The 18,619-nt window shown below is 42.8% G+C and overlaps 1 protein-coding gene across 1 annotated transcript in view; it reads left to right on the top strand.

Annotated features, from left to right (window-relative positions):
• Positions 1–13,349: 13,349 nt before the first annotated feature.
• Positions 13,350–18,619, top strand: part of epha8 (eph receptor A8) — a 147,670-nt gene continuing 142,400 nt past the window's right edge. The window contains exon 1 of the mRNA XM_080892017.1: positions 13,350–13,674. Coding sequence (XP_080748143.1) covers positions 13,587–13,674 — 88 coding nt within the window. The 5' untranslated portion in view covers positions 13,350–13,586. The remainder of the gene's footprint in view (positions 13,675–18,619) is intronic.

The following is an 18,619-nucleotide window of genomic DNA, read 5'->3' as shown; positions in this document are numbered from 1 at the left end:
AGACTCCCATCTCTGCAGGACCTATACACCTCCAGGACACTGCGGCGTGCAGCTCGGATCTCAGCTGACCCTTCTCACCCTGGACACAGTCTGTTTGACCTGCTCCCCTCAGGCAGGAGGCTCTGGTCCATTCGCACCAGAACCTCTCGCCATAAGAACAGTTTCTTCCCCTCTGCTGTTGGACACATGAACAATAAACGTACGACTGTTCCCACCACTAACACATGACCCTACGCTGTGTTCACTGCATCATTCCATGTTTTGGCACTGATCACCACCTGCACTCATGTATATATCTTTCTACGTAGCACTCTTAATTCTTATTCTTACTTCTATTTTTTCATGTCTATTTAAGCGCAATTTATGACAGTATGTTTGCACTGAAGCACCGCAGCAATTTCCTAATGTTGTAAACCTGCTCAACATTTGGCAATAAAACCCCTTTCTGATTCTGATTATTGTTCACATAATGAATCACTCTCCTGTTTACCATAAAACTACATTTAAATCATCTGCCCAATTGGCATGTTTTGATAAAATCAACTTGAGTTCACTGGCCATCATTTCCATTAACTTTTTCAGGGCATTTCAAAAAAGTTATTTGGAGAAGGAGGAAATTGAAGATTGGCTGAACTATGAACATTGTCTACTTTTTCACTTATTTTACGTTCAGTCTTTATATCATAAGTCTGCACCACTGGTGGAATGACTCTTTATATCATAAGGCTGCGTACTCAATGAGTACGTGCTGATGTACCCTGTTTGCTCTAAGAGTGTCGAGAAGGTTCATCATTTTTACTTTACAGCTGGACCAACAGTCATTAAGTTTAAACTTTTGAACTCACTTTAAACCTTAAAACTGTCAAAAGGACGATAAGGAAAGATTAAAGGAGGGGCAGATATGCCCCCACCTGCTTTTTCTGTATGTGTCTTTGTGGGTCTCTGCTGTATGTGCTTAAAGGCTCTACACCCTGAGGTTTTGCTTTTCTTGTTTTGCTCCATGTTGTCTTGCTGTTCTGTGTATTGTGATGTACTGTTTTCCTGTTCATATGACATATATGCTTCAAGAATTTCACTCTTTTCCAGAGGATCTTTTTGAGTGATTTAATTTTAATTGGATCTAAAAAGCTGGATCACCAAAACCTCATTGGCTATCGTGTTGTCTTTAAAATTTGTGACCCGACAAACCATCTGCCTGCCTGCCTGCCTCTCTATCTCGATCTATCAATCGCCAGGTCTCGAGGGCAGCAGCCTACGCAGAGAAGTGCAGCTTTACCTCTCCCTAGCTGCCTCCTTTAGCTTGTCCGGGTGAACACCCAATCATTCCCAGGCAAGCCGAGAGATATAATCCCTCCAGCGTGTCCTGGGTTTGCCCCGGGGCCTCCTCCCGGTGGGACATGCCCAGGACACCTGACAGGAGGCATCTTTGTCAGATGCCCGAACCACCTCATCTGGCTCCTTTGGATGTGGAGGAACAGCGACTCTACTCTGAGCTCCACTCCGAGTGGCCAAACTCCTCCAGCCACCCTTTAGAGGAAACACATTTCTGCTGCTTTTATCTGCAATCTTGTTCTTTCGGTCACTACCCACAGCTCATGATCATAGGTCATAGATCGACCGGTAAATTGAGAGCTTCGCCTTTACACTCAGCTCTCTCTTCACCCCAATGGACTGGTACAGTATCTGCGAGTGTTCTCATCACTCGTGAACAAGACCCCAAGATACTTAAACTCCTCCACTTTGGGCAGAAACTCGGCCCTGACCTGGAGTGGGCACTTCACCCTTTTCCTGATTCGCATTCCCACCACTTCACACTTGGCTGTCAACCCCTCCAGTGCGAGCTTGAGGCCTACACCCGATGAAACCAACAGAAACACATCATCTGCAAAAAGCAAAGATGAGATTTTGAGACCATTTTGAGTCGGGGCAGTCTGCTTCTCTCCACCCCAGGGAAAATGGTAACACCACCTGGGTCTGGGTGCAGTTTCCCCCTCCAGGAGCAAGGGTACCTAGACCCGGGGCTTAGAGTACGCTTGGGGAGTGTGATTGTGTGTACAGTGTCTATTTATGTTTGTCCCATGGACTAACCTCAAATCCCGTGGTGATAGATCCTTCTCTGTGGCAGGTCCCAGACTTTGGAATAGTCTACCCTTAAATATTAGATCTGCACAAACACTTGAGCAATTTAAATCTTTACTAAAGACACATTTCTATGCCCTGGCTTTTAACACACTATGACCCAAGCATTTTGGTCTTATTTGAATTAGTTTAGTTATTGTTTTAATTCTTTTACTGTCCTATTATTGTTTTTTACTGTTATTATTGTATTACATTGTTGCTTTTTTATACCATTTTTATATTGTTAAGCACTTTGTGCAGCATCGGCTGTTTGAAATGTGCTATATAAATAAATTTGACCTTGACCTTGACCTTGTCTCCACGTTGGGTGAGTGTTGAGTAATTGCATATGAGAGCATGAGGGCGGGAATGGATGTTTGTATCTGTGTGTGCCTGTTTGTCTGTGTCCATATGTCAGGTCGGGTATCAGATGCCACCTCTCTGGGGACATCCCAGGTCCTCCAAGGTATGGAGGTCTATCTCCCCCTACCACCACTTCCCCTACCAGTGGCGGACTCCCTCAGACATCGGTGCGTTGGTGGTTCTTTGTGTCCGGGGATGGGCGTCCAGGTACACACCGGCTCACTCCTTGGTGGCTGCGTATCGGGGCCTGGCCTGGCTCGCTCGGGCCACTTCAGGGGTGGGGTGCCCTTGGCCTCTCGGCCTGGGGCTCGGTCACTCTGGCACAGCTGGCTGCCGGCGGAGCTCACGGGCACGTCACTGCAACCCCCCCTGGCTTCTGCTCCGCGGCTGCTGAGTGAGCCCTCATCTGGGACTCTCCTCAGCTCTTTCTGGGACAGTGGCGCGGCTGCCCCTCTGTTGGTCTTCCTTGGTCTCTTGTGTTCTGGGGGCCTCTGGATGTCTGGAGTTTTGATCTCCTCCATGCCTGCTTCATGCCCTGGAGGACGGGGCTGTGGCCCCCCCACACCCTCTAGCAGATCATTACATGAAGGAACCTTTTAAAAACAAGCGCGTCCATGCTCACAGGTGTACACACGGGTGATCACACCCACAAACTACACCCTTTTTGGCTCCTACCTCAAAGCACACTGTGTTCTGTTGATCTTACGTGCTGCACAATAATGTTTAATATTTAGTATTTACAATTATATTCCCATATATCATCGTGATGTTGTTTATTCTATTACTCTCGTTTTCTTCTGCTGGTTTTCATTTTTCATTCTCAACCAGGGGAAATTAAAAAAGTATCTACTGTTATCTATTGTTAGCTAGTTTATTGTGATGGTGTCGTTTTTATTATGTTGCTCTTTGTTGTTTGTTTTCTCTTCTGTTTTTTTTCTCCATACAGGTGATCCAGGTGTTTTGTTTGTTTTTATTTTTTTTTCTTCCCCCCTTTCTCACCATCTCCTCTCCCGTCTATTTTTCTTTCTCTCCCTCTCTTTCTTTCATTTCTTTCTCTCTGTCCTATCCCCCAGTCATGTCTGTCCCGTCTTTAAAAAACGAAAATAAAATAAATACATAATTATAATAAAGGTCAATCAAATGGACCAATGTGGCAAGGCCATGGTGATCCACTTGGTAAAGTAAATCCACTTGGCATCTTTCTTGGCCTTCAGACAACAATTCTGATGGCTGATCCAAACGGGACGGGCAAAAAAAGAAAAAAGAAGTGAAAGGCTTCCACCACTTGGCTACAACGAAAAAGTCTGTCCATAAAAGTTATGAACAGAATGGATGACAAAGGGCATCCCTGGCAGAGCCCATCACCCACCAGAAACGAGTGCAACTTATTGCCGGCTATGCGGCCCAAGCTTCTGCAATAGTTGTTTTGCTTCAGCCACTGTCGAGCTGCTTTCCAGCTGGCTTGTCAGTACCTATCAGCTGCTTCCAAAGTCCCACAGGCTAACCAAACCCGATAGGACTCCTTCTTCAGCCGATGGCTCCCTTCACCAGGGCTACCACCACGACAGTCACGAACCACCTGCAGCCGCAGCTCAGTGCAGCAGCAATGGATGCGCTGAACATGTCCCCAGTCTCCCTCGGAATAATGTTGAAGCTCTACTGGAGGTGTGAGTTGAAGTTGTCATGGACCTGGGTATCTGCCAGATTTTCCCATTGCACCCTCACTATACGTTTACGTGCACCAGGTCTGTCCAGCATCCTCCCCTGCCACCTGATCCAACTCACCACCAGGTGGTGATCTTCACCCGAGTGCCCAGAAAATATGGTCTGGTGATCATCAACCTGCAACCTAGTGCCACGTGCACTTATGGACACCCTTTTGTTCGAACATGTGGTTTGCACAGAAGTCCAGTAATGAAACACCGCCCAGGTTCAGATCCGGTAGGCCACTCCTCCCAGTCAAGTCCCTCCAGGTCTCACTGTTGTTGCCCACATGAGCACTGAAGTCTCCCAGTAGGACAACAGAGTCCAGCATCCCACTCATGGACTCTATACAACATGCCACATTCACCCATTCAGACAAGTACTGTCTTTGAAGTGCTTTCTAACTACCATTCACACTCTGATGGATGCATCAGAGAGGAACTTGGGGTTAATATCTAGCCCAAGGATATTTGGCATGCAGACTAGGTGGAGCCAGGGATCGAACCGCCAATCACCAACCTTCCGATCAGTAGATGACCTGCTCTACCTACTGAGCTACAGCCACATAAATTATCTGTGGTGTATCACATCTTTGGAAACCTAAGTTCAGTTTCTCCAGCCCAGGCCATTCAGTTTAACTAATTGTGTGTCTGTGTCATCTGGCATAATTGATAAATAAAGCTTGGTATCATTGGCATAGCAATAAAAATGTATGCTACAGCTTCAATCAGTGTCTCTCTATTAAAGTGAACTAGAACAACAACAACAAAAAAACCTAGAATAAAAAATAGAGACTTTTCTGATATTGCAAAGATGTATTTATTTTTGCTTGGGGACATGCACTCACTGGCTACTTCATTTGTTACATCTTGTTATTACTGGATTGGACCCTATTTTGCTATCATGTCAATTCTTTGTGACATGGACTAAACAAGGTGTTTGAAATATTCCTCAAAGATTTGGCCCATATTGATGTGATAGCATCACACAGTGCAGACTTGTCTGGTTTCCATCCATGATGCAAATCTACTATTCCACCACATTCCAAAGGTTTTCTGTTGGATTGTTTGATTGCTGCACAGATAGACCAGTAAACTGACAACTTTGCCTTTTTGCTGCTAATGCACCAATTGCAGAAAATATATTTGAGGATAATCTACAAATTAAATTCAATTATATAAACAAAAAACAGAAAAAAGTCATATGAGCTCTTATCCATGCAGGAAATTATGATGCTCATTTACACTACAGCGCATCAATTGAGTACAATGTAAGAATAACAATAGAATGAGAAGAATGTTTGTTATGTTATGTTTTTTGAGCAGAAATACAATTTGAAACTTTTTTTTTGGTGTCATGACACAACAGTTTTGCATTGGACACATTCACGTGTGTAATGTTTTCCTGCAACTGAAGTAAATAAAGGCTTCTTGTGGTATTTTGGCTCACAGTATAGCATAGTGACATCTATTAAAGTAACACAAATAAAGTAAGACACTGATGTTTTTCTGTTTTTAAACAACATCTGTTGTGCTTTTAGTGTCATTCTTGTTAGTTTATGCTCCAGATGACTTTACCTGATCTGACCCGTGTTGGTTTAAATCCATTTGATTACACTGAGATGAAATAAAAGGAGCTGAACTGATCAAAAAATTAAAGTGAGAATAGCCACCGAGTCAGGGACTGTGCTCTGAGCCGCTCTGTCACTATTGCGCTATATTTAGCCAACACACACCAACAAGCCCCAAAACAGTAAGCGCGCACTGACCCCCACCATCTGCTCACTCTCTCTCTTTCACACACACACACAAGTATACAGACACACACCTTATGGTTTTACCGCCAACTGCTGCTCACAGACCCCCCAGGTAAACCCAGGTGGACTTATTAAGATTCACGTCATGAGGTGTTGTTACACACACACACACACACACACACACACACACACACACACACGCACACACGCACACATACACGGGAGGGGGACTCCAGCAATAGAGTTGTTAGTGAATTTGCTCATTATGGTGGATACATATACTGTATATAACAACAAGGCTTTTCAAAGACTTACTGGGACAGCAGAGAGCTATGGGGAGCCATTTTAATGAGCTTGGATGTGGAATTCTGTGCATGTGTGTGTGTGCGTGTGTGTGTCGGGGGGGGGGGGGGGGGGGCATCGAAGTGAGTGTGTATATAACACATCTATCATGCATTTCTCTCCCTCACGCCTTCAATTATGGTAAAAGGACAAAATGACCCGACAACATTTGTATTGCTCCTGTTTGCGCTCACATTTATATTCATATTCTGAGTCACACATTTATACGTGTAATACCTGGCCCCTTAGAGTGCTGTGTTTCACACACTGTGGGATGGATTTTTTTTGTTGTTGTTGTTATTGTTGTTTTTGGGGGGGGGTTTTGGTGGTTACTACCACCTCCTTTAGCCAGAAGTGAAAGAACACTTTACACAGGTGCACGACTGCTTGAAAATTAACTGCCAAAGATGCAAAAGGTGACCGAGACAGCAGCTCGTGGGATTTTTCTGGATCTGTTTTCTGCTTACACATTTTCAAACATAATGTTAGCCCAGGCACCAAGTCAAGCTCAATGCCACAATCCTGGCAGGTCAGCCAATCTAAGTGCCAGCCCACGTCAGCATATGGCTCAGCTGACACCCTCCCACATAATCATCTTGTGAACACTTTATATTAACTATCTGTAACAAATGATAAATTGATAGTTTAAACACCTTTAGTTATTTACCATTAGCAAGAAAAATAAAAATCAATATGTTTTCTTTTTGCTATACAGACCTGCTCTTGGTTTATATAAACCTACGAGCTGTTTCTCTCACTAGTTAGTTTTGATCCCATTTTTAAATTTTGATAGCTATTTATTTCTTTTTAGGCAGTACGGTTGGGTTAAAAAAATGACCCAAGAGTGCGACCCATCTCACTCTTGGACACAGAAGTCTGATAGACAGTGGTTTTGGGTTCAAATAAAATTGTTTCGGGTTTTTTTGTACACAAATTAATGACATAAACATAAAATATAATTTTACTATTGATTAGACGCTAAAATAACTAATCATTACTTTATCATTTATTATCAATTGCTATCATAAAGTTATACCAGATGACCCTTTAGGAAGGACTACTTCATCTGCTTTAGTCTTCCCACAGTTGCTGCAAATCTGCAAACCACTCAGCAGTCCACCTTAACCTCAGCTCAAGTTATGTTAAGTCATAGCTGTTGTCGATATGACAGTATACGAGTGTAAGACAGCATATAGGATACGAGTGTTTTTCTGCTGCTCTACCTGTATATATGTAAATTCATGTAGATGTGCTCTACCTGAATTTGCATATGCGCACATGGTTCCAGAACAGTACCATAGAGCCTTGCATAAATTTCTGCTGTAAATTCAATTCAAGTCAATTCTATTCAGTATTATTTATATAGCGCCAAATCACAGCAACAGTTGCCTCAAGGTGCTTTATATTGTAAGGTTAAGATCCTACAATACTGTATTTTTTGTACTTTTTAACTGGTAATAAAAAAAGTGTGGACTGAAATGTGTTCATCTTTGAACTCGTTTGGTCAGTTATCTGGTTACAATGCAGCCTCTTATTCTACAAATCCCTGGAGAATCTGACAGAAATCAGCGATTTGTTTTGGTGTTTTTGGCATGTCGATGGTGTTTAAAGGTTCAGAGAGCACTCTTTGCTCTGCTTTGGAAGATTGGAGCATCCGGGTGAAGATGACAGTGTTGTCATCGCAAGCGTGCAAGCCTATTAGACAGGCAGACTGACAGTGCAGCCTAGTGGTAAAGAAACGAAGCCTCACACACGAACACATACACACACACACACAAACGCTGCAGACGAGGGACAACTCAGCTATAGAGCATAACAGCATCTGAAATATGATGCACATCCATCCGCATCTGTGTGTTTGTGTTTATGTGTGTCTCGCTCCAGCCAGACGTTGCACGTAGGCACAAAGCTCCCCTATACATGCTGTGGAAGAACCATTATGAACTCACACAGACACCCCTGTGTCTCCAGGCCTGAGGAGGGTGGAGGCAGGCGTTTGGCAGGTGCAGCACTGCCTCAGTTTGGCCTTGACACTCATGTCAACTAACCTCCATCCTCTTTGCTTAGTATGCCAGCTGTCTGTATGTTCACACTCAACATTCACGGACAGGCCTCACTTAAAGCCTTAAATATTTTGCAGGATGAGTAATAGTTTACTTCTGTGTGTGTGTGTGTGTGTGTGTGTGTGTGTGTGTGTGTGTGTGTGTGTGTGTGTGTGTGTGTGTGTGTGTGTGTGTGCAAGGCCAATCAAGCAGCAGCAGAAGAAGAAGCCCTGTCGTGATGGCAGCCAAGCTGTGACAGTGTTGTGCTGCCATGTCCCAGGGCTCACGGGGCGTACAGTTCTGTTTGGAAACTCAGCACGCAGCAGGGCTGGCAGACCCCTGAGCAGACCTCTGTGACACACAACACAGCTACAGCAGGAGGATGAGTGGCTGGCCCTGTGCAAAGGGGGACTGTGGAGAGAAATGCATTCTTTACTTAGATTTATTTATTTCATAATTTAACAATAAAACATATTTGGACTGAGAAGCACTATTATTAACTGAAGTGATGTCTTCAAAAACATTCCAATAATTATTTTTAAGGTTTTTAGAATTACAATATTTTTATTTATTGATGAAAGTCATGTTATTTTTATTATTACTAACAACTGTAATATAATAATAATGATAATAATTATAATCATCATCATCATAATGTGTGCAAATTATATCTAACAAAAATCTCTATTATAATCTCTTTTGGATTTATCAGTGGAAGAATTACTTAATGGTAGTATTAGTTATTATTTGTATTATCTCCATTAATAGGACTGACAGTTTTGATATATCATTATTTTCACTGATACAAATAAGGGTGTACCCCGCCTCTCGCCCTATGACAGCTGGGATAGGCTCCAGCGCCCCCCGCGACCCTGAAAAGGAGAAGCGGAAGCGAATGGATGGATGGATGCTATGAACATATTTAAAATTAAAGGAATTTGAAATGTACATTATGCCGGTGGGTTTAGAGTGTCTAGAAGAGAGTCCTGTCTCAGTCACATGGATGATGTGAGAGGGCGGGTGTGTGCGTGTGTGTGTAGGCGGGGGGGGGGGTTAGGGCCCGGGTGGCTTGGGGATAGAAGCTCCTCTTGAGTCTCTCTGTCCTTGCCCGGAAGATGCGGAACCTTCTACCAGATTGCAGAAGTTGGAACGGTTTGTTGCCAGGATGGGACGGGTCCTTCAGTATCTGCGCTGCTCTAGTCCAGCATCTCCTGATGTAGATGTGATGTTCTGTGTGAGGATGCTTTGCACAGCGCCTGTATAGAAAATCGTGAGGCTCTCTGGCGAGATCCTGAACTTCCTCAGTTGTCGTAGGTGGTACAGGTGCTGCCTAACCTTTTTGGTCTGGACCTGAATGTGGGCAGACCATGTCAGGTCTGAAGAGATGTGGACACTGAGATACTTGAAGGACTGCACCCTCTCCACTGGAGCTCCATTGATGATAATGGGCTTGTAGTCTCTGTGCTGACCCCTTCTGAAGTCCACCACCAGCTCCTTGGTCTTGCCAACGTTCAGCTGGAGATGGTTGTCCTGGCACCATGATGCCAGATTCTTCACTTCGTCCATGTAGGCTGCCTCATCCTTGTTGGAGATGGCGCCCAACACCGCTGTGTCATCAGCAAACTTAACAATGGTGTTGGAGCCGTGGGTGGCCACACAGTCTGAAGTGTAGATGGAGTAGAGCAGTGGTGAGAGGATTGTGTTGTGTTGATGGTGATGGTGATGCTGTTAGAGACGCATCTACCCACCCTCACCACCTGAGTTCTACCAGTGAGGAAGTCCAACACCCATGCACACAGACGGCTGTTGAGTCCCAGATCCCTCAGCTTTGTGAACAGTCTGCAGGGCACTATTGTGTTAAACGCTGAACTGTAATCAACAAACAGCATTCTCACATAGTTACCCTGTTTCTTGTCCGCAATCTTGTTTGGTTTTTATGATCATTTTAGGATCATCAGTTACTGCTGTAGACTTTCTCTCGTCTTAATTTAAAAGATAACTTTTCACTTTTATAGTATAATGTAGTTTTTGCACTATTTATATTCCATGTGCTACGATTGGCATGCTAGGTTGGAGCCAAGGCGTCTGTTATTATGCCCGTCCATTAAATTTTTTTTTCGTCTGTTTTTTTTTTTTTAATTAGCTGCAATTTTTTATGTGGAAAAAAGTAAAGTAGTAGAGTAAGCAGTGTTATTATTATATTATTAGAAGAAATGGAAACTAAGAACAAAACTCTAATTATCCATAATTAATAAATAGAAAACAATAAATAGAAAACAGGTTTGATGCTATTTGTCACCAGTAGACACACAGCGAATGAAAGTGCACCAAAGACTGTATAGAAAAAAATTCTCACTACTGATTATTTATTTATTTCCTTTTTTAGTGGAGTCAGAGCAAACCTTATTTGGCAGCTAAGATTAGCTATTTTAGTTAGCGAGCTGTTAATTAGTGGTAAGTAGCACGCTAATAAAGTACAAGAATTTCACTTCAAATCAAATCAAATCACTTTTATTGTCACATCACATGTGCAGGTACATTGGTACAGCACATGTGAGTGAAATTCTTGTGTGCGAGCTTCACAAGCAACAGAGTTGTGCAAAATACAATAATGTAAACAAGCAAAATACAAGAATGGCTACATCTGAAACTAATAAATATATGTACAATATATAATAGTATATGCATTTCTGGATGTGTATACTAAATATTTTTCTACACGTGTGTGTGTGTGTGTGTACACATATTTTACAAATTAAATAGAGTAAACAATAAATAAAATATATAAAATAAAATATACAGAGTTGAATATGTGCAAAACAGTGGCATTACTGTACAGTATGGAGTGCATAATGTTAAAGTTCCAGTAGTGGAGGTGAGGTGTCTATGACATGTTCAGCAGTCTGATGGCCTGGTGGAAGAAGCTGTCTCTCAGTCTGCTGGTACGGGACCGGATGCTGCAGAACCTCCTTCCTGATGGAAGTAGTCTGAACAGTTTATGGCTGGGGTGACTGGAGTCCTTGATGATCCTCCCCGCTTTCCTCAGGCACCGCTTCCTGTAGATGTCTTGGAGGGAGGGAAGCTCACCTCCAATTATCCGTTCAGAGCACCGCACTACTCGCTGGAGAGCTTTGCAGTTGTAGGCGGTGCTGTTGCCATACCAGGTGGTGATGCATCCAGTGAGGATGCTCTCAATGGCACAGCGATAGAAGGTCCTGAGGATGCGGGGGCTCATGCCGAATCTTTTCAGTCTCCTGAGAAAGAAGAGGCGCTGCTGCGCCTTCTTCACTGTTTTGTTTGTGTGTACTGACCACGTAAGATCCTCAGCCAGATGTACTCCAAGGAACCGGAAGCTGCTCACTCTCTCCACAGCAGCGCCGTTGATGGTGATGGGGGTGTGTACTTCTCTGCACCTCCGGAAGTCCACTATCAACTCCTTTGTCTTTGCGACGTTGAGGGTGAGATGGTTGTCTTGACACCAGTGGGTCAGGGCGCTGACCTGCTCCCTGTAAGCCGTCTCATCACTGTTGGTGATAAGACCCACCACTGTAGTGTCGTCCGCAAACTTCACAATGATGTTGGAGCTGTTAGTGGCCGTGCAGTCGTAGGTGTAGAGTGAGTACAGGAGAGGGCTCAGTACACACCCCTGTGGAGCACCAGTGTTCAGTGTGATGGGGGATGAGGTGATGCTGCCCAGTCTGACCACTTGGCGTCTGTCAGACAGGAACCCCTTGAGTGGGTTGGCAAACTACAATATTTATGAGGTAAGTCCATTAAAATCCTTCACAAGGCACCAAAAATCCAGACATGGTGGTAAGGACTAGTTAGCGGAGGTGAGAGCTAACAGTCAGCCACTGGCTACAGCTAACTCTCTGAGCAGGCAGGTCTCTAATTTTAAGCCTGAACAAAATACAACTTTTAACACACTTCACCTATTGTAGAGTTGTTCAGTAGGGAGGAAACACTACGCACCAGGGTGTAAACATGCACTTTAATGCTGTAAGGTTGGAGGACCTGCAATTTTTGGCACTTCCTGTGTTGGCTTCATTTTTAAGCTCCAGAGGTTGGTGCTTCGTGTTAACATTGAAACAGTAGCTGAGCAAACACTCTCACCTCAAGGTCTGTTCAGCAGCTTGTCTCCAGTTTTCAAAACATGCGACATGAGCGGACCCAGAACTGCTAAGGATATTTTGTCAGCTGTATATTGTTAGTTTTACATCAGTTCACTGCATTCACACCTCATGAATGTAAATGTGGTTAAAGTGACATTTGGCAGACTGACCAATAAAATCAATTTTTCTGTCAGCCTTCTAAACCAGTGTTTGCACGCACATGTGCCTCTGCATGTGCAGCAATTTTACTTTACTGTGGCTCAGGTCACTGCAACGAAGCATATCGAGAGTGCGGGGAAAAAAAAGATCATTGACCTGGACACGTGCCGTGATCTTGCACATTTCCCACCATCGCATGAATCAATGCTTGATCACAGTGCTAGAATAACAGTGCTTCTCACACACACAGACACACATATGTGAAGTTGCGCTGTGCTGCACCTGGTCATAGTGAAGGTAATAGCTTTATGAATGCAATATGGATGATCGATAACCGATCATTGTCCTTGGGCCTTGCAGACATGCTGCTGTTTTCAGTTTATCCCATCAGTCAGATATTTGCCACTGGGTAGGTGAGAGTGTGTGTTTGTTGGGGAGAGGCGAGCCAATGACAAATGAGGGTAAATAGAGGTAGAGAGAGAGAGGGAGAGAGGGAGGAGTTGGGGTGTAGCACTGTGCCAGCTCATGACCCAGAGAGATAAACAGAAAGTGAGAGTTGGCCAGGCAGGTAGGACAGGGAGGGTGTGGCGTTCCGAGAGAGCTTTCACTCCCAATGCCGCGCTCTAATTGGCTGCCACCATTCTGACAGACGCGGCCGTCCCTCCCTCCCTCCTTCTTCCTGCCGAAACTCTATCTATGTATGTGTGTGTGCATGAGGGAGCTGGCAGATTGAAGAGAGCCACAGAGGCAGCCTCTAACTCCAACCCAATGAGCTCACAGCCTTCACACACACACGCAAAATCTCTCCTCAGCGCTCTGCTCTCACTCTCTCTTCAACCCTGGGACACAAGAAGAAGAAGGAGGAGAGAGCACAGAGAGAGAGAGGAAGAGGCAGTGAGTTGCAGAGAGGGAGAGTGAGGGTGAGGGAGTAAGAGAGGAGAGAGGGAGAGAGAGGCAGAGGGAGACTGGCGGGGTGTGAGGGAGAACACCATGGCTTCAGATCCGGGGCTGGCTGCGATGCTGCTATGGACTATATCACTACAGGCTGTGGGCACCTCGGGAAGTAACAGCAATGAAGGTAAGAAAGAGAGAGAGAGTCTTTGTGTGTGTGTGTGTTAATTTGAACAGACAGAATTAAATAATGCATATAGTCAGACAGCGGGGATTAACTTCATACATGTGGCGCTCCAGTGTGAAGAACACAGCGACAATGAGTCAATGCATGACACGCACGCACACAAACACATTAACAAATGTAAACACACACTTCAGAGAGGATGTCTCAACCCAGGGGCAAGACATCAAAGTTTGCTTTGCGGAGCAACTCAAGGAAATCCGCCTGATGTCTGCATGTGTACGTATGAACTCGTCTTGACATTGCTCATATTTGGCCGGGTTGCGTGTCAGCTGCAGTAACAGCGCATGTGTCTGCTGAGGGCTTAGGCGGTGACGTGAAAGTGTGTGTGTCTGCGCTCTTTTTTTATCTGAACCGAAAATTTTCATGAATCCTCACTTGTGTGAGCGTCTTGAAAAAGTGTGTGTGTGTGTGTGTGTGTGTCCTATACTCTTGTTCCACACACTTTGTTCCCTAAAGCCCAGCCTGGGTTTGTTTTCTTCCATCCTCTTGTCCTTCATCTTTCCACCATGAGACGGAAAACTGTTGTTATCACTTGTTCAACTAATGCTGCGCGCACACGCCACAGAGTCCCCCGACACCTTCCTTTATATTAGTTTGTGAGTGTGACACGGTCCTTGACATAGGTCTGATCTCAGGAGGCTGAGTGACAGCAGCGGCTCAACTGTTAGGGCCTCTTCTTCACCCCTCGTGACAACACTGAGCTTTATCTGCTGCAGGAAGACAAGAAAAAAGCAGCAAAAAAAGATGACTGTGTGTGTGAGAGTGTGTGGGGCGGGATTGCCTCAGTGGTGGAGAAGTATCCAGTATGAAGTCAAGTAGGGTGAGGTGAGACACGTTCAGTCCTGCGATATCTGCATGTCACATTTTATTTACCTCTCCATCCTTCGGCGGTCCCGTCCTGATTGGTGCTGATTGGACCACAGTGTTCGCTCATATCCACTTCCATGTAAAGCACTCCCATTCTTCCTGTGCCTTTGCTCTTGACATTCAGCCCACGGTGACTGGAGCCCATTGCTCAGACATATATGCTAACTGAATTTAAGAACTTGTCCGTCTCACTCCAAATCTAAATGTAAACGCAAAACAAACAAACAAACAAACAAAAAACCCCAAACAACGCTCCCCCCAAATTGGTAGAAATTCACAAAAGTTTCACTGTCCATCATTTTAGGTCCAAAAGTGTCTCAATCCACCTTAATAAAAAACTGTTGAGAATACTGGCGCAGTGCAAACCCATTTAAATCAACATGGTTTCATATTCTAATATTCCAATTCGCTGAGGTAAGAGTTAATATTAGTTTTCTTAGAAGATTTGGCTTAATTTGACAGGAAATGTGGGAAAAATAAAAAATGATACAAGTGCATCCCTTTGGTATTTTTTGCCTAACAATGAAGACGATCATGTTTGGAAATCCCCCCTAAAAATGCTTTAAAGTAAATGTTATTCCTCTTATTCCCACTGCTTCTAACAAATACAATTTAAAGGTCCCATTCAGATGGTGCAGAAGCTTAGAAAACATGGAAACAGATGTTATGATAGACAGTAAGAGTTTTTATTCTGGTTCTCCCTTTAGTACACTTAGTGTCTTTGTTCTGTCACAGCAAAGTTTGAAAAGCTCAGAATAAAGCTGCTTCTACTGAGCGATTCAAGATCTCAGTCAGAGGACAAATGATTCCTGCTCACAACAAGAAGTTCTCACTCTATTTAAAGAGGACCTCTGAGTGGTGATAATATCTGTCTATCTATCTATCTATCTATCTATCTATCTATCTATCTATCTATCTATCTATCTATCTATCTATCTATCTATCTATCTATCTATCTATCTATCTATCTATCTATCTATCTATCTATACAAATATATATAAAACCATACCTCGAAATCCTATGGTCTTATCATCATTTATCGAAATAAAGACATGCAATTAAGCTCAAGTCAGAAGTTGATGCAAAAAAGATAACAATTTTTTTATTTCGGTAGTTTTGTCTGTATCCCGCTGAATTAAAAAAAAGAATTAAAACGATGAAACGTTAATTCTCTCCTTTGCTTTTCTGCAGTTTGACCTGAGGGCAATTCTAGATATTACATGTACATGGAAAAGATAGCTAAAAATGCAGATAAAGCGCTAAGAATTACATTGTTGAAAGAGCGGGCACTGCAACCGTGCAGAGCTCTGACTGACTTGAGTATGTATATCAGAGCACGAGCCAGGGCCAGCCATTTTGTTTTTGTTCATCGTATTCATCGTGTGCAGATCCATACAAATGGCCAGAGGTGTGTATGTGAGGCTGCCTGCGCTTTCACACACAGTGAGACTTTGAATTGTATATATTCAGCTCATCAAACCTTAAGTGTCCTTCAAACATCGTCATTTAGTTACTTGGAGCAACTCTGTTTGTGTGTGTGCGTGGATCTGTGTTTAGGAGGGGTCAGACCTCGAGGAACAAAGAGACAAAGGGAAAGCAAATGATATTTTGACATCTCATGTGTCTGGATGTTCTTCAGCTGGAGATGTGCAATATTGAATCTTGCACCGAATCTATTGTGTGCCCGACAGCTACAGTAATTATTATAGAATCCGATCACTGCTGTTTTCTAGGCAGAAAAAAAGAGGAGCTGTAGGCAAACCTGCCACGATGTACGGCTTGTATGCTTAGCAACGTATTTCATTTACAGAGATGGAATTTAGAATATCACGAGTCACATAAAGCAAGGAAGTAAAGTGTGAAAAGGCTGTGCAGCTTGTACAACTTTGTGCCTATGAAAACAACATGGTATTATGGCACAGTGATAATAGTTTTGGTACACAGGCAACGCTAAAGTGAATTGGTTAAAAAGTAATTAACATAAAAACAAATCTTCAATATTAAACAACTTTGGAAACGTGATTTTCTTTTGACACAATTTAGATGCAGTCTTGCAGGTGAGCGCTGTTTTTGATTTTCCTTTTAATCTTGAATATAACCTATAAAAAAGAAAATTAAAGAAAAAATTTAAGCAAATTATTCAAATTATTGTAATGAAGCAATCATTAAAAATAGCACTATATCTTTATCTCTAATGTTGCGTGCTTTATCTTTAATGCTTGAGATTTTAATATTTCTGTGTAATATACAGAAGCCAAAGTTAAAAAAAAAAACACTTTAAGTAGCACAATTATTTTTAAATTACATTAAATACAGAGAATCTATATGATTTTGAAATGTTCCAGTGAATTATTAAACCCACCAGCTCCTCTCATGATGAAATGTTGTGAAACATAAAGTCGTTTGTATTCTATTCCATTCTTTTTTTTTCCATAAAGTGATTTTTTAATTTCCAGATTCTGATTGTGTTTCGGAATAACACTTCTTCATGCTTATCATGTTCATCACTTTTTTTCTGTTGACCAAGACAAACAAGCTGGAGTCAGGTATGTGATGGTCACTGGTCTGTAGGAACGAGCAACCAGAAAAAACGAGGAAAAATATCCGTCTTTAATATTCAAATTGAATTCATTTGCAATTGTGTGGTTACACTAAGTTTTTCAGTTCATGTTCAGTGTGTGTTTATTTTTATATAATTTTTTTGCAAGTCTCTTGAAGCTGTGAGCTGTAAACATCAACACCAGCAGCAGACGCTCCTCTAACTTTGAGCTGTTTGCTGCAGTAATAAAGCTTTCTAAGAATCCATTCACAGAGGAAACACTGACCTATTTTTGACAGGTTTTTGAGGGATGAAAATGACCACATTACAGTAAAGTTACTGGCACAAAATACTTATCATCTGTATTTGTATCTGCCTGCAGAAAAGTCATTATAGGCCAAACAGACACACTCGCACAGGAAGCAACACATTTTGCTGCATCTCCCACATATTATTGCAACTTTTGCCTGTACGGGGGTGGTGGTTTTCCCTGCGCAGTTTATCCTGTCTGTGAGTACTGTCCCTGACTCAACTCCGGCACACTGTTTCACACTGTCGCATTCCCATCGAGGACACAGAGCGTTCCTTCAGGTAGTTGTCAGTACTGAGGAACATGAAAAGACCCATGCAGAGAGCAGGACTCACTGCTAATGAGCAAACTGTAGGTAGATGATTATTACAACATACCTCTGCTGCAGGAAGACCAGCTAGGGAAACGAGACCCAGAGGCAGAAAACAATGAGTCGCAGCCAGGATTATTTTTGCTTTACTTTTGAAAAATTTGAGCACATAATTTAAAAAAGGAAATGAAGAAGGAGAAGTTGAAAGCAGCTGAAGTGTTGGGAGTTGCCGTTTTTGCTTCTCTTTGTGCGATAGAAGGCAAAAACAAATTTTTGCTTGTGTGAAAAGAAAAGCTTTTGAATTTGATCACTGCTAGAGTCAGCTCTGCTGTTTATATTGATCTCTCCTCACTCAATGGAGAATGTAGCGCTTTTTCATTTTTTGTCAACATCACACGGAAATAAAACGTAGCACGACTTGACAGAATTAATAGCTTAGAGAGGAAACCTTTCTATAACACATTACAGAGTTAAGAAAAAGCATTGTTGCTATTAGATTTAAGCACTGAAGCTACTTCAGCTCCCAACATCTACCAGGTTGCTGGAGAGCAGTTTAAAGGCAGGGTTAGGGTTAAGTTCTCGTCTGTGCCTTTATTTTCACATAGCCAAGTGGATGTTTCCTATCAGAGGCCCAAATATGTTCAAGGGACCCAATTTAAGGTAGCAGCATACAGTTTCTGAAACTATGCTTCTTAGCATGTGGCTAAAATGTACCGCTACCCGCAAGTGGGTTCTGATCTTTTGGATTTAGAGGGAGGAAAAAAAGAAACCAATAAAACATTGTTGCTTTAGAAAAAGTGCTAGGAATTGAGCTTTGTTCATATCAATTTATTTATGTGTTTATTTACTTTTTATTAT

Source organism: Rhamphochromis sp. 'chilingali' (genome assembly GCF_963969265.1).
Source record: "Rhamphochromis sp. 'chilingali' genome assembly, chromosome: 9".
In the NCBI taxonomy this organism is placed as follows: Eukaryota; Metazoa; Chordata; class Actinopteri; order Cichliformes; family Cichlidae; genus Rhamphochromis; species Rhamphochromis sp. 'chilingali'.
This window is presented reverse-complemented; position numbering and strand designations above follow the sequence as displayed.